General features: G+C 44.2%; 1 protein-coding gene across 2 annotated transcripts in view; it reads right to left on the bottom strand.

Moving 5' to 3' along the window:
* The window catches only part of PRKCSH (protein kinase C substrate 80K-H), an 84,400-nt gene that overhangs the window by 59,423 nt on the left and 9,840 nt on the right, over window positions 1-15,137 (bottom strand). For both annotated transcript variants that reach the window (XM_053296511.1, XM_053296512.1), the window contains exons 3-6: window positions 12,307-12,423; window positions 6,023-6,118; window positions 5,867-5,924; window positions 3,807-3,924 (exon numbers count right to left, since the gene is read on the bottom strand). In XM_053296511.1, coding sequence (XP_053152486.1) covers window positions 3,807-3,924; window positions 5,867-5,924; window positions 6,023-6,118; window positions 12,307-12,423 — 389 coding nt within the window. The remainder of the gene's footprint in view (window positions 1-3,806; window positions 3,925-5,866; window positions 5,925-6,022; window positions 6,119-12,306; window positions 12,424-15,137) is intronic.

The following is a 15,137-nucleotide window of genomic DNA, read 5'->3' as shown; positions in this document are numbered from 1 at the left end:
ATTGCAAAAAGACCACTCTGAAGAGATATACCAGGGGCTTTTTCTCCTCAAGGACAATGTTATTTGTGGCGTGCTTGAGCTAACAGAGGGAAGGCCTCTGTGGGGTGATAGACTTTGATATACAACATAGAAGGGTACAAAACAGGAAAGCGCTGGAAAAGTAGGACACCAGAAAGACAGAACCCCTGAATGAAGCAAGGAGGAAGCTGAGCCTCCTCACTTTGCCAAGCTCTGGTGGGCTCTGGAGGCCCCCCGCCGTTTTTTGGAAGCTGCATACCCCCAAAGCATCAACAGCCCAGTAGTTGCCCTGGTATGATATGTGAAACAGACTGTTTTAATCTATCCTCATTCCAGCATCCTCTTTTTTATATATATTTTCCCCACCCTGACTCTGGGCAGGTGGACTGTGAGCTGGCTAATCATCATCATCATCATCATCTAATTGCTTTGTATTATACACTTTTTTCTGTCTCTTAAATAAATGCATAAAGGAATTTGGTGTGTGTTTCTTGCATTTCTCTCCACAATAGCCAACACAAATATGAACTCAAGCGAGGCTGTGCCAGACTCCTAGTGCTTATGCAGAGCACATGCAGACTGCCCTAGGAGATCTGGAGCACAACAAAGCTAGCAGGGCCCTCCATGGACCCCCTCCTGCCTGGGCAGGTCCTGAAAGTCACTCTGTCTCCACATGAAAGCTTTGTGTACAGAGGTGGTCTTGGGGATCAGCAGTGGGCCCTTCTGAGGACCCTGGCCCTCAGTATCTGCTCCATGAGGCCAATTATTATTTAAAATATTTATAAGGCGCCCCTCCAGTGCACTACCGCTTGGGGCAGCTCACAACAATAAGATAGACACAAGATACAAGTAATAAAAACTAAATTAAACAAAAAAAATTGTCAGATTAGAAACCACAATCAATCACAATCCCAAACATTACCCTGCAGACCAATACAGATAATACTAGGGTGGTTGGAACAATACCCTCAAATACATTCCCCCCCTGTGGAACAGGAAAGAAACCGAAGCACCAAAGCTAGCAATTCGCCACAACTTGCAGGATATTATGTACTGGGGCAGGGGGAGAAAAGTAGGCAAGAAGCAGTAGCTGAAATATTAACAAGAACCAGCAATAAATGAAAAAGTATCCCTGAAAAGTCCACCCTCTGCTTGGAACCCCTTCAATTCAAGTCAAAATGTGTGGGGGCTGGTTAGAGTTCATCAGTGATCAAAAAACACTCTCAAATATCATCTTCTTACTATTTTGCTTGTTTTTGGTATAGATTAAATAGGTCTGCCAACATTGAGGTGCTTTTAGGCGACAATTCCACATCCAAATATGGATTATTTCCCCTGGCCATACAATAGACCATGGCTCCCTGAACAAGTCTAGATGACCTTGCATTTTTTCTTCCAACCCCATATTCAGCCACACGATCAGCTAACGATCCACTTAAATCACATGAGCATTCACCCCACAAAATGGAGACTGTCCCATTAAGAGTCAGCAAGCAAAGAAAGCCCAGTTGTGTGAAGTCATGAGAACTGCAATGTTGGAGGAAGCAGGATCCTTATAGCCATCTATCCCTAGGAACTATGATCACAGAGACAGCAACTACTACTATCTTTTTAGAAGTCTAGCTGCCAGATTAAGCCTCCATAAAAGAGATTACATTATATCAGGGGTTCTCATCTTTGGGTCCTCAGATAATGTGGGACTACAACCCCATCATTCCCAGACACAACGGCCTTCGGCTATTGTGGCTAGGAGCTGAAATCCAACACTATATCCAAGCCAGTGGGTCTTCAGGATTGTCATTGCAGGACAACAACTCACCCTAGAACTCTGGAAAGAAGCAGCTCCTCTAGATATTATAACTTGGACTGAGAACTTTTTAGGCTTGGCAGTCAAAGAGCATATAGCATTTAACAGATGCACAGTAACATGACACAGATACTACATTTCATAGTATTTGTCAGAGTACCTGAGGTTCTTTGAATCACATCTCTATACTTGTGTATTACGTACCTCATCATTGTCCCTTTCCAACCCACTTCTTCCCTCCTCTGATTCATGAACTGAATGAGAGTCTGGCTAAGGGACTGTTTTGTATTGTCATCAAGACAAAACTGTCATATTAAAACTCTCTCACACACAACCAACACACACTCATTAAGACAGGAAAGCAGAGAGCTGCAGGAAAGAAACCTGCCCAGCAAGCTCAGATGCAAGCATACTGAACCCCCAAATCTTGGGACAAGCATATAGAACCCTTAAACCTACTGCAGGAATCCACTTACTGTAGAAATCCCAATTCTCAACCTAATACCTGTTTGAAGAGCCACCATATCTTGGTTTCCCCAGGTGCCTCAAAAGTGCATCTGCAAAAGGTAAACAGCCCAGCTCCAAAATCCTGCTGGCAGTAGACACTGTTTCTCCAACCAGCCCTATCTGCTGCTGCCACCACCGCCACCAGTTGCTTCTCCTACTGGAGGTTAGCTATCATTAAGGCTACTTGATCTTTTGACACTGCATCTCTAAATAGTGACACAGTGCTTCTACCATACCAGTCTCTAAGGTTATTCAGCCATGATGTTTTCCTTCTTCCTGCCCTCCTCCTGCCCTCAATCTTTCCTTACAATATTAATAGCAGAAGACGATCTCTGATGTCTCATCACATGCCCCAAATATTCCAGTTTTTATTCATTCTTCACAGAACTTCTAAATTGGTGACTCTCTACCTAGGATATTTTCAAGATTTTTCTATACACCCATGTTTCAAAAGCCTCACACCTCTTACACATATCTTTGGTGAGTGTCCAGCTTTCCATTCCATAAAGCAAGGTTGGAAGAACATAACACTTAGTCATTCTGATCCTTAAATTCAAATTAAGTCCATGATTATATATATTTTTTTATTTTAGTAAAAGCACCCTTTGCTTGCTCTGTTTATTTTATTTCTTGTGTATTATCCCATTTATTATTTAACCTGCAACCTAAATACTTATATGATGTTACTATATCTTATACATTATTTCCCACTATAATATTTGGCACATCAGGCTGCCCCTTTGTAAAGGCCATGACTTTAGTTTTCTTGGTATTAATGGTCAGACTGCATTGTTGACTTGTTTGTACTACTCTGTTTAACACTGCCTGCTTATCATTCTCATTATCAGATATTAAAACTGTATTGTCGGCCCACCTAAGATTATTTATTCGTTCACCCCCCAACAGCAATTCCTTCCTCTACCTCATATAAAGCTTCATTAAATATTGCTTCAGAATAGATAATAAACAAAAGAGGTGAAATTATGCATCCTTGTCAAACACCCCACTTGATATTTATAAATTCTATAAATTGATCCTCAACTTTAACCACTGCTTTTTGGTCGCAGTAAAGATTGTCAGTTATATCAATGTTCTTGTCATCTAATACAATCCTTTTAAAGATTTCAATTAATTTAATATGCTGTACCCTATCAAAGGCTTTGTTATAATCAAGAAAACACAGAAACACATTTCTATTAACATCTCTGCATTGTTGAATGAAAACTTGGATACCAAAAAATGCCTATCTCGTTCCTAAGTTGTTCCTAAATCCAAACTGATTTTCACTTAAAATCTCACACTTGTGATAAATCCTTGAATGTATTCTCAAAAATATTTTAAGTGTGTGGTTCATGAGATTGATGGTTCTGTATTCATTGCAGGTCTTCACACTGCTTTTCTTTGGAATTGTGACAAACGTAGACTTAACCAATCATCAGGAATAATTCCAGAGTAATAAAGCCAACCTCTTTACCTGTTTTTCTTCCTTTCTTTTACTAGCTTCTTCTATCAGTGTCTTCTTCAGTTCAAAACCCTCTCTAGCCATTTCGGCCTGCTGCTTTAGTGCCTCCCGTTCCTTTCGGCCCATTTCTCTGTATAGGGATAAGGAAAAATAAGAGACAATCAGAGTTGATCTTCGAACCAGAATATCCACCAATGCAAAGGAAGAGCCAAATCTGCTTCAGACACACAGAACATGACAGAACCAAAAGAGAAGTGATAAGCTACAACTCAAACTAAGCCACGCTAATCCTGGGACTAGCTTGTGGACTGTGCACCCAAAGCTGGCTTTCATTTCTCTCATTTTGAATAGCTCCTTGTTTCTAAAGTTGCAGAATGGCATGGAAGAAAAGCAAGAGTCATGGTTAAGACAAAGAGAAAAATTACTGGATGCCAGGAGGATGCTGAAGAAGCCATGTAAGACAACCAAATTCCACCTATGGAGTAACGGCTTGGGCCCAGGGTATCTAAGAGAATGTCTTCTTCATCATGAACCCAGCCGCCAATTAAGATTGGAGAAGGTTCTACTGTATTTATCAATGGCTTGTCTGGTGGTGACTCAGTGGTGAGCCTTCTTGGTAGTTGCCCTGGGGCTGTAAACTGCACTCCCTGTCAAAGTTAGAACTGCACCATCTCTGGTGGCCTTTAGAAGTACAATGAAGACCCACTTGTTCAGTCAGGATTTTAGATGAATGTGTTTTAACCGTATGTTTTAAAGATGGATTAAGGGGGGGGGGGGGTCCGTGGAGGTTCCCTGACCCCCACTGGCCGGTTCTTTGGCCTGTTCAGGCCTGCAGAGCTCGGCGTGATGACCATTTTGGACGTCACCGCACAAACACAAATGGCCTCTGTGAGACCCTGGGTCATGCCAGTCCTCGCAGAGACCATTTACACATGTGTGGGGGTGGCCAAAATGGCCATCACGCCGAGCTCTGCAGAACTGGGTGAAGGGCATGATTACGGAGGCTGGTGGCAGGAGGGGGAACCTCCACAGACCACCCCACCACCTCGGGGAACAATATGGTAAAAAAAAACCTTTTAAAAAAAAACTTTTGGAAAAAATTCATGAACCCCCCCCCCCCCCGGATTGAACCAAACAAACACCACAATTGTAGCCATATAGAAGTTGATGCAAGTCTCTGTAAGACAAAGTGGTAGATTATCAAGACATCTGTCTGTTTAAAAGCCTCATATCAAGATTGCAGCCTTCAAATATGCTTATTTGAAATACTGTATTAAAAAAGTTATACACCACTTTTCAACAAGAAATTCTCAAAGCATTTCCATTGCATTTAAGAAACTTTCTTCTGAGTCAACATGCTCAGGATGCTCAGGTTGACTGTAGATTAGTGGTTATTAAAGTTATGGGAATATGCCTCTATGGCTAAGGTTACTGCTTACTTATGGAATACTTCAGATGAAACATTTATTTCTATTTGGGAGCCTTTCATAATTTACAATTTAGCACAGGGTCAACACCCTCATCCAAGATTTGGTTCTTCTTTCTAGAATAGATGGCTAATTAGTTATTTCTGTGTGGGTTTTTTTTTTTTTTTAAAATACAATTCTTGGCAAGGGTGTGTGTGTGCGTGCGCGCACATGTGTGTGTGTTTGGGAATGTGGGTAACAGAGGGCTGCTGAACCCCCCGACTGATGTATGTAATTATGAGATGACTAAGAAATGTTAACTGTAAAGTTGCTTTTATCTTTCTTCTTTTTCTATGTTTCTTTTCTATTTCTGTTATCTTATTGAAAAAATAATAAAAAGATATTTTTAAAAAACCATGCTCAGGATAACACTGTAAAACTAACTTGCAATTTGTTATGGTAATAACCTACAGTTAAACAATAAAACCATAAACTAGATTTCTTTGCTAAGATTGGGAAGCTGGGACTCTCCCAGGAGTTGTGTAGAACAAGTATGGGAGTTGGTGCCTGTGGCCTTATCTTTACCACTGTGTCCTTCCCAAACTAGCCTAATCGCAATCTACAGCTTCCTACCCTAAACAGAGGAAATGGAGGGTTGTGCCTTACTTGCAGGTGTTTTCACACACAATGCCGCTATTGTATTCATCTGTGGTATCACAGCAGTCTAAAAGGGAGGTAACAAAGAGAACCATTAGCATCTAGCCGCTTCAGTTTGGCCGACCACAGCCAAAAACGTGATTCCTGAAAGTTAGCAAAGCTTACCACAAATGCCATCATTGACGCGGGAGGAGGGAATATATTGTGGACGATAGCCAGCATTGGAACAGTGGAAGCGGCCATTTGGGCATGCAGCAGTCCCTGGACAGACAGATAAGAGAGTTGTAGATAAATGAAACAGATCTATGGGTGGCAGGGAGGGAGAGAAGAGGAGCAGAAGCAACACTAATGTAGAATGAGGCTCCTCTTCCTACTATATGCAGAACCCACCACAGCTAACTAACAGAACCAAATTTATCCCAGCTGCTCATACACCCCATTAATTCCACCCACCCCCAAAATCAAGTAACTGGGGAAAGTTAGAAAGATCAGCAATGTATTTAATGTGCTCACATTGCATAGCTGGTTCCCTTTTGTTTTTGCATGATGGACTGAGCAGGGCAAGATATGGATACAGAGAATGGGTGACTGACCAAGGGATAATGATCAAGAACTAAAGGGAAGGGGGGTCTGGGATCTGTGCCCAACAAAGAAAGTTGACATTAAAAACAAGTTGTTCTAGTAAGAACTAATCAGTCTACTTTCCTTTCACTGTCTCTACAACTGGACTAAATTTGGTGCAAATCGAGGACTACAAGTTAGATCTTTTGCACCTCAAGTGTTCATGCATCCACCATCTTGGATCGGGGTGGATGACATTACAAACTACACCACTGAGGTGTCCCTGTGTGTCACTCACTACAATTGTAGGAAATTTGGTTCAAATCAGTTAGTCAGTCCTCAAGTTAGTGCACTTGCGCTTCAAATGTTCACACATCCATCATCTTGGATCAGGGTAGATGACATCACAAACTACACCACTGGGAACCCCTATGTGTCCATACAGCTGTTGCAAATTTGGTTCAAATCGGTTAGACTGTCCACAAGTTAGTGCACTTGAGCCTCAAAGGTTTACGTGTCCGCCATCCTAAATTGGGATGGATGACATCGTCACAATCTACACCGCTGAGGTGTCCCTATGTGTCCCTACAGCTGTAGCAATTTTGGTTCAAATCAGTTAAGCGATTCACAAGTTAGCCCACTTGCGCCTCAAAAGTTTAAGTGCCCGCCATCTTGGATTGGGGTAGATGACATCATTCCAAACTACGCCACTGAGGTGTCTGTCCCTACAACTGTACCTGATTTGTTTCATATTGGTCCAGGCGTTGCAAAGTTGATAGGGACAGAGACACACACAGAATGCCAGGTGATCTCATAAGCCTACTGGAAAGTAGGCTAAAAATCAATGGAAGTCCCACTGAAGACTTTTGAACCTGTAAAAGAAGCTACCCACATATTCTGCTTTATAGGCCATATTTACACTTTACAGCATGGCCCCAATCATAGTATCAGCAGAACTCCAGGCAGTTTTGGATGACACTGATTATCTAGATCCATTTCAAACTAGCTTTAGAGCAGGCTATGGGGTGGAGACAGCCTTGGTTGGCCTGACAGATGATCTCTTCCAAAGAATGGAGAGAGGGAGTGTGACACTGTTGGTTCTTTTGGACCTTTTTGCAGCTTTCAATACTATTGACCATGGTATCCTTCTGGATTGCTTGAGGGACTTGGGAATAGGTGGCACTGCTCTGCAGTGGTTCCGTCCTATTTCTCCAGTATATTCCAGAGCATGTCGCTCAGAGATAGTTGCTCTCTGAAACAAGAGCTATTATATGGTGTCCCTCAGGGCTCCTTCCTATTTCCGATGCTTTTTAACATTTACATGAAACTGCTGGGTGAGATCATCAGGTGATTTGGAGCAGGGTGTTATCAATATGCTGATGACATCCAAATCTATTTCCCCCATGACATCATCATCAGGAAATGGCATAGCCCCCCTAAATACCTGCCTACATGCAGTAATGGACTGGATGAGGGATAATAAATGGAAGCTGAATCCAAGCAAGATGGAGGTACTCATGGTAAGGGGTCATACTTTGAGGGATGAGATAGATCTTCCTGTTCTGGATGGGGCTGCACTCCCCACAAAGAAAAAAAGATATGTAGCTTGGGAGTGCTTCTGGACTCAGGCCTTACTCTGGTTTCTGGCTTTGGCCACGAGTACTTTATATCAGCTTTGGTTGCTACAACAGCTAAATCTGTTCCTCGAAGATAATGATCTCAGAACTGTGGTGCACTCTCTGGCAACCTCTAGGCTTGACTATTGCATTGCGCTTTACGTGGGGCTGCCTTTGTATGTAGTTCGGAAACTCAGTTGGTTCCAAATGCTGCAGCTAGATTGGTCTCTGGGGTTTCTCGGAGAGACCATATTATGCCTGTTTTAAAGCAACTGCAATAGGTTTCCGGGCAAAATACAAAGTCTTGGTCATTACCTTAAAAGCCTTAAACGGCTTAGGACCAAGTTACCTGGGAAAGCACCTTCTTCTGCATGATTCCCACCGCATATTCAGATCATCAAGAGAGATACATCTCCATATACCGCCAGCTCGGGGTCACTCCGTATACTGGCAGTGACTTGGGAGCAGGCCTTCTCTATAGTCGCTCCTGGGCTGTGGAATGCGCTCCCTATAGACATTTGTGGCTTAACTTCTTTGCCAGCCTCTTAAAAAGCCCTTAAGACACACTTTTTTGGCCAGGCTTTTAAGCAATCTCTGAATGTTTTTAAATTTTTAATTGTTGATAAATGTTTTTAATTGCTGTAATCTTGGAATGTTTAAGAAATTTTAATTGTTGTTTAATAGTTTGTTTTTATTCTGTTTCTATTGTGTTTATTCTTGTGAACCACCTAGAGCAGGCCTGCTCAACTTAGGCCACCCAGATGTTTTTGGACTACACCTCCCATAATCCCTAGCCACAGTAGCCAATAGCCAAGGATTATGGGAGTTGTAGGCCAACATCTGCAGGAGGGCCGAAGTTGAGCAGGCCTGACCTAGAGAGTCAGGCGGTATATACATTAAATCAATAATCATAGTAACAACCACAAACTCATCCCTCTTTCCTAGATATGTGAAGGCCTAGGGAGAAAACCCCTGGAAATATCAAGGTCCCATCCCCCCAACCCGAAAAACACCTGATGTCTTCGCCATCTCTACTCCTCTCTATCACAACTGCAACACACATCTGCACAATTTTAATATACACTCTTCCCTCCATCCTGTTGTGCCCGTTCATGCCATTTACACTCCACAACAGGAAGCTGCCATGTTTTCCATCTGTTATACTGTTTCCTGCCTTGAGACCCAATGACAGGACAGGCTACAAATCCAGACATAAGATGTGACTGATGGTTTCAGGATCTTGCAATAGCAGAAAAATCCCCTTTCGGGATAAAATGCAACCTCCTGTACAAAAAAGTGTCATTTACTCCCAATCCTGTCTTTATAGCCATTTTATTTATCAATGTATACCCAACTGCTTTGGGAACTTTTGTTGAAAAGCGGTATATAAATATTGGTCATATTCATATAGCCCACTCTGTTATATGAATTCTGGACAGGTTGCAGTTAGGTATGCGTTGGACAGACAAGAACCCTTCCACATAGCCTCACAATCTAATTCAAAACAGAATGAAGAGATACCAGAGTTCTAAATATAAGTTATATCATCTATATAAATAATGAGTTAAGACGTACCCTTAGCTAATATCGTGTGTGGCAGTTCTTACGAGAGTGTGCAAGCGAACTGCTAGGAGGGGGAGAGAAAAGCAACAGCTATGGCAGCAAAGATAAGGCTAACAGGCAGGAGGACAGGGAGAGAAAGCAGTGCTCGGGGGGCAGGGGAGAAAGTGGCAAGCGGGTGGGCGGCCAGGGGGGAGAGTAAGTGGTGGCCAGGGGGAGGGTGCCAAGTGCCCAGACAGCCCAGCTGACACTCCAACGAGACTGGCGACCAGGTGGAGGGGTGGGAGGAACTGGCAACTGGGTGGAGGAATGGGTGACTGGGTGATGGCGGGGTGGGGGAGGAGGAATGGTTGATTGGGTGGTGGTCAGGTAGGAGGAACGAGGGCAACTGGCAAGTGGGGAGGAACAGGCGACTAGTGCACTGGTAGGAGGAAATGGCGACCGGAGAGTGGGTGTGGAGGGTGGTAACGGGCAAGCGGGGGAGCCAAAGGGTGAGTGCAGTAGCGCACAGATGCTCTGTGTGGGTTCAGCTAGTTACCTTCTATTAAACCCTTTCACACTCAAATTCTTTACCCCATTTTCCAAAATTACTTTAAGAAATCCATTCCATCTCAACTCTACTCCCCATCTTCAGCGCAGCCTCCCTCTTACCAAGGTTGCAAGCAGTCACAAAACTCAGATCCAAAAACTTACTTCATACATCACCACTGGTAAATCTGATTATCAGCTAGATCAGGTCCTACCTACCATGTAGGTTTTGAAAAGATGCCACTGTCTTGTGGGCACTGGCAGCTTAAGAGCAAGTTGGGGCCTAAGCCCTTCTAAAGAACCACCCAGAGATGTATATATCAGGTGGTATAGAAAAAAAATGTATGTATGTAAAGGAATTCTACTGTATTACTGAGGATCCAGTAAGATTAAGGAGGATGGAGAAATTGGAATGTATTTCTATTGTCCTGTGAAGCAATGGTGTATGCCGGGGCAATGGATAATCTTCTGAAGCACTCTGTTAGCAAACATTTAATTACAGTGAGGGAAATAAGTATTTGATCCCCTGCTGATTTTGTCCGTTTGCCCTCTGACACAGAAATGACCAGGCTATAATTGGAATGGTAGGTTTATTGTAGCTGTGAGAGACAGAACAACAACAAACAAACCCTCAAAAGCCTAGTGCCCAAAAGTCAGCGATAGATTTGCATTGTAGTGAGGGAAATAAGTATTCGATCCCTTCACAAAAGATGTCTTAGTACTTGGTGGCAAAACCCTTGTTGGCAATCACAGAGGTCAGACATTTCTTGTAGTTGGCCACCAGGTTCGCACACAACCCAGGAGGGATGTTGTCCCACTCCTCTTTGCAGATCCTCTCCAAGTCAGAAAGGTTTCGAGGCTGATGTTTGGCAACCCAAACCTTCAGCTCCCTCCACAGATTTTCTATGGGATTAAGGTCTGGAGACTGGCTGGGCCACTCCAGGACCTTCATGTGCTTCTTCTTGAGCCACTCCTTTGTTGCCTTGGCTGTGTGTTTTGGGTCATTGTCATGCTGGAATACCCATCCACGACCCATTCTCAATGTCCTGGCTGAGGGAAGGAGGTGCTCACCCAAGATCTGACGGTACATGGTCCCGTCCATCGTCCCTTCGATGCGGTGAAGGTGTCCTGTCCCCTTAGCAGAAAAACACCCCCAAAGCATAATGTGTCCATCTCCAGGTGTGACGGTGGGGATGGTGTTCTTGGGCTCATAGGCAGCATTCCTCCTCCTCCACACACGGCGAGTTGAATTGATGCCAAAGAGCTCGATTTTGGTCTCATCTGACCACAACACTTTTGCCCAGTTCTCCTCTGGATCATTCAGATGTGCACTGGCAAACTGCAGACAGGCCTGTACATGTGCTGCCTTGAGCAGGGGGACCTTGCGGGCACTGCAAGATTTCAGTCCTTCACGGCATAGTGTGTTACCAATTGTTTTCTTGGTGACTATGGTTCCAGCTGCCCTGAGATCATTGACAAGTTCCCCCCGTGTAGTTCTGGGCTGCTTTGTCACCGTTCTCATGATCATTGCAACTCCACGAGGTGAGATCTTGCATGGAGCCCCAGACCGAGGGAGATTGACAGTTATTTTGTGTTTCTTCCATTTGCAAGTTATCATGCCAACTGTAGTCACCTTCTCACCAAGCTGCTTGGTGATAGTCTTGTAGCCCAGTCCAGCCTTGTGCAGGTCTACAACCTTGTCCCTGACATCCTTCGACAGCTCTTTGGTCTTGGGCATGGTGGTGAGTTTGGAAGCTGAGAGATTGCTTGCTTCTATGGACAGGTGTCTTTTATACAGGTACTGTAACAAGCTGGGATTAGGAGCACTCCCTTACAGAGGGTGTTTCTCATCTCAGCTTGTTACCTGCATATAGTGAAAAGAAACCTGGAAGCCTGAAATCTTGCTGGTTGATAGGGGATCGAATACTTATTTCCCTCACTACAATGCAAATCCATCGCTGACTTTTGGGCACTGGGCTTTTGAGGGTTTGTTTGTTGTTATTATGTCTCTCACAGCTACAATAAACCTACCATTCCAATTATAGCCTGGTCATTTCTGTGTCAGAGGGCAAACGGACAAAATCAGCAGGGGATCAAATACTTATTTCCCTCAGTGTACAGCAGCTACTATAATCAGTAAGATTCACTTGTGGGACAAAGCATGTGTGGCGGGGTGGCCTTTACCTGGTTCATCTGAGCCGTCTTTGCAGTCACAGTAATCATCATTAACTCTATCAAAGGCTATTGTCGCAGAGCCATCCAGACAAGTGAATGGCTTTGATTCATCATAGAAATAATGGTCTGAGGACAAAAAGAGAAACTTGGATTAAAGCTTAAGTGCAAACAGTCAAGTCCAGAAAGCAAATTTAACACACATCTCAGGTGGCAAAACAGTACCCATAATGGTGTGATCTCATGTATGTGGCTTTACACCCTACAAGGTCCAAATATTTAATTTGACGTAAATTAGATAACAAAACAACAAGTACCCCCTTGCCCCATGCTGTCTCTGGTTAGAGCCCTGACTTCATCCATACACATCTATGGTGAGTGGATGAGAGCAGAGAGGGAGCTATAGTTGGGTGGATCATGGAGCATGCCCTGCCTATGGGACTGTCTTGCCCCTTGCCTCCCCTCCCCTCTCTGGAGCACCGAACCAGTTCAAAGTGCCAGCGTGACCATTTGTGTGGCGATGCTGAACAGGGGTGCAAGGAGGAATACTGCAGCCCCACACCCATGCTTTTGGGGAGAATCAAGGCTGGGGGAAAGTACCAGGGCAGAGATGGGCAGGTAGGAGGTATCCTCCCTGCCCCTTAAAGTAAACCCCTCACCCTCCCAGGAGTGCACGAAACCAGTTCTGTGCACATCCCTAAATGTAGTGTGGCAGGGACTCTAAGCAGAATCTGATGCACACATGGAGTTGAAAAGTTTGGGACCTCTGCTATTTGACCTTGAAAGAACTGTGCCCGCGCAGAGCAAAGTGAGAATCAGGAGATGCTTCCAAGGCCATTACAACTCTACAGACTCTTATCAGAAAGGAATGCAATAAGCCACTGGAAACATGCCCGTCCTCTGCAAGAAATAACAACCAGTGTGTGGGATGGGAGGCTGCAAGTCAGGAATCTGGTGCTTTTATTTTTGGAACAGAATCCATATATAACTTTAAAGCAGATATGCATCGTTTCCAGCCTCCACATCGAAAGCAGCAGAAAACGTTGCCTCCTGATGCAGCAATGTGTTGTAGGAGGATTTTAAATCACTTCTAACTTTCTGGGGTTATGGTCTGAGGAAATGGGCCTGCTGACATCAGAAAGAAACATTGGTAGACTTACCATGAAGGGTTCTTTTTCAAGGTATAGGGAGGTCATCCTCAACGTGACGGGTTTATCAGCCTCTGCATGCTCCAAGACAGGACCAATCAGATTTTAGGCAGGCTAGTAGCTAGGTTGGGTAGCTGTCACTCAATCCCCAGTTCTGGGACTGTATAGCATAGTAAAACATAGGAGAGGACTCAACATGAACAGAAACAGAAACAGAAAAACGAGCCAGAACAGTAGCAATAAAGGGACAAGTAAAGTATAACCCTGGGAGTCGACCCATCTCCCTGAAACATGGTCCAAGAGGACTGAAACATAATAACCCCCCATCTGCGGGCAGGCCAGATGACCTCCCTATACCTTGAAAAAGACCCCTTCATGGCAAGTCTACCAATGTTTCTTTTTCCATGGTATAGGGAGGTCATCCTCAACATGACGTACCCAAGCAAAAAAGAATAGGGAGGGAAGCGGATGGTTAAACCACCTGCTATAAAACAGTCCGTCCTACAGCCACTAGAGCTGCATGAAAAGACAGAATCTTATAATGTTCCACAAAAGGCAACACTGAGACCCAAGTGGCCACCTTGCAAATTTCATCTAATGGTACTGAAAAAGCAGCTGAAGTGCTAGCACTCCTAGTGGAATGGGCTGTGATCCCTTGAGGAATAAACAAGTGCAGGGACCTTAGACCCCATGGAAGAAGGCTGGAAAGACACAAACAGAGAATCTTTTCTACAAAAAGGTTTGGTACATTTTATATATATTCTGAGTGCCCTTGACACATCTAGGGTGTGCCAGACCTTCTCCTCTGGATGAGGTGGTTTTGGACAGAACGATGGCAAAACTAATCCCTGGTCCTTATGAAACACTGAATTAATTTTTGGCATCAAAGTTGGACCCAGTTTTAGAACTACAGAGTCCTTTTGCAAGACACACTGTTTCTTGCACACAAACAAAACAACCAGCTTGGACACTCTCATAGCAGATGTAATAGCCACGAGGAAGAGGACGATGAAGGATAACAGCTTCAGCGAAACTGAGCTGAGAGGCTCAAAGGAAGCACTAGTGAGGGCATTTAAGTTTGGCGCTTCAAGGTATTTGGACAGAGACCTATCTTGAAGCCCAACTGGAGGAACCCCAGAACTTCTGAAATGCCCACTGAAGAAAGCTGGATTTGATGTTTTCGCCCCCAGCTACAGAATGCCAACCAGGTGGCTTGGTAAATACGAGAGGCAGAAGACCTCTTCAAGGCAAGAATTGTGTTCTGGACTTGCCGTGAATATCCTCTGTCTGCTAGCAACCTGCGCTCAATCTCCACGCATGTAGCTGTAATCACGCTGGATATGGATGGGACCCTGTGACTAGTGATCCACTCAGAGAGGAAGGTGCCATGGAGGATGGAGAGACAGACAGTCCGAAAACCAAGGAAGGTGTGGCCAGTAAGGTGTCACCTGGGTGATTTCTGACAGAAGCTTCCTGAGAATAGACCTGAGGCTTGTGACAGATGGAAACGTGCAAAGAAGTCCAGGAGGCCATGACAACGTGAAAGCATCTATTTGTTCCACCTGGTAGCACTGGAACCTCGTGAAAAACCTGGGAAGCTGAGTGTTGCTTTGAGATACAAACAGGTCCAATTCGGGAAGACCAATCACCTCCACGATCTGAGCAACGACCTCTGGATTCAAAGACCATTCTGTG

Source organism: Hemicordylus capensis, chromosome 2 (assembly GCF_027244095.1).
Source record: "Hemicordylus capensis ecotype Gifberg chromosome 2, rHemCap1.1.pri, whole genome shotgun sequence".
Lineage (NCBI taxonomy): Eukaryota > Metazoa > Chordata > Lepidosauria > Squamata > Cordylidae > Hemicordylus > Hemicordylus capensis.
The sequence above is the reverse complement of the archived record's forward strand: the minus strand, read 5'-3'. Positions and strand labels throughout refer to the sequence as shown.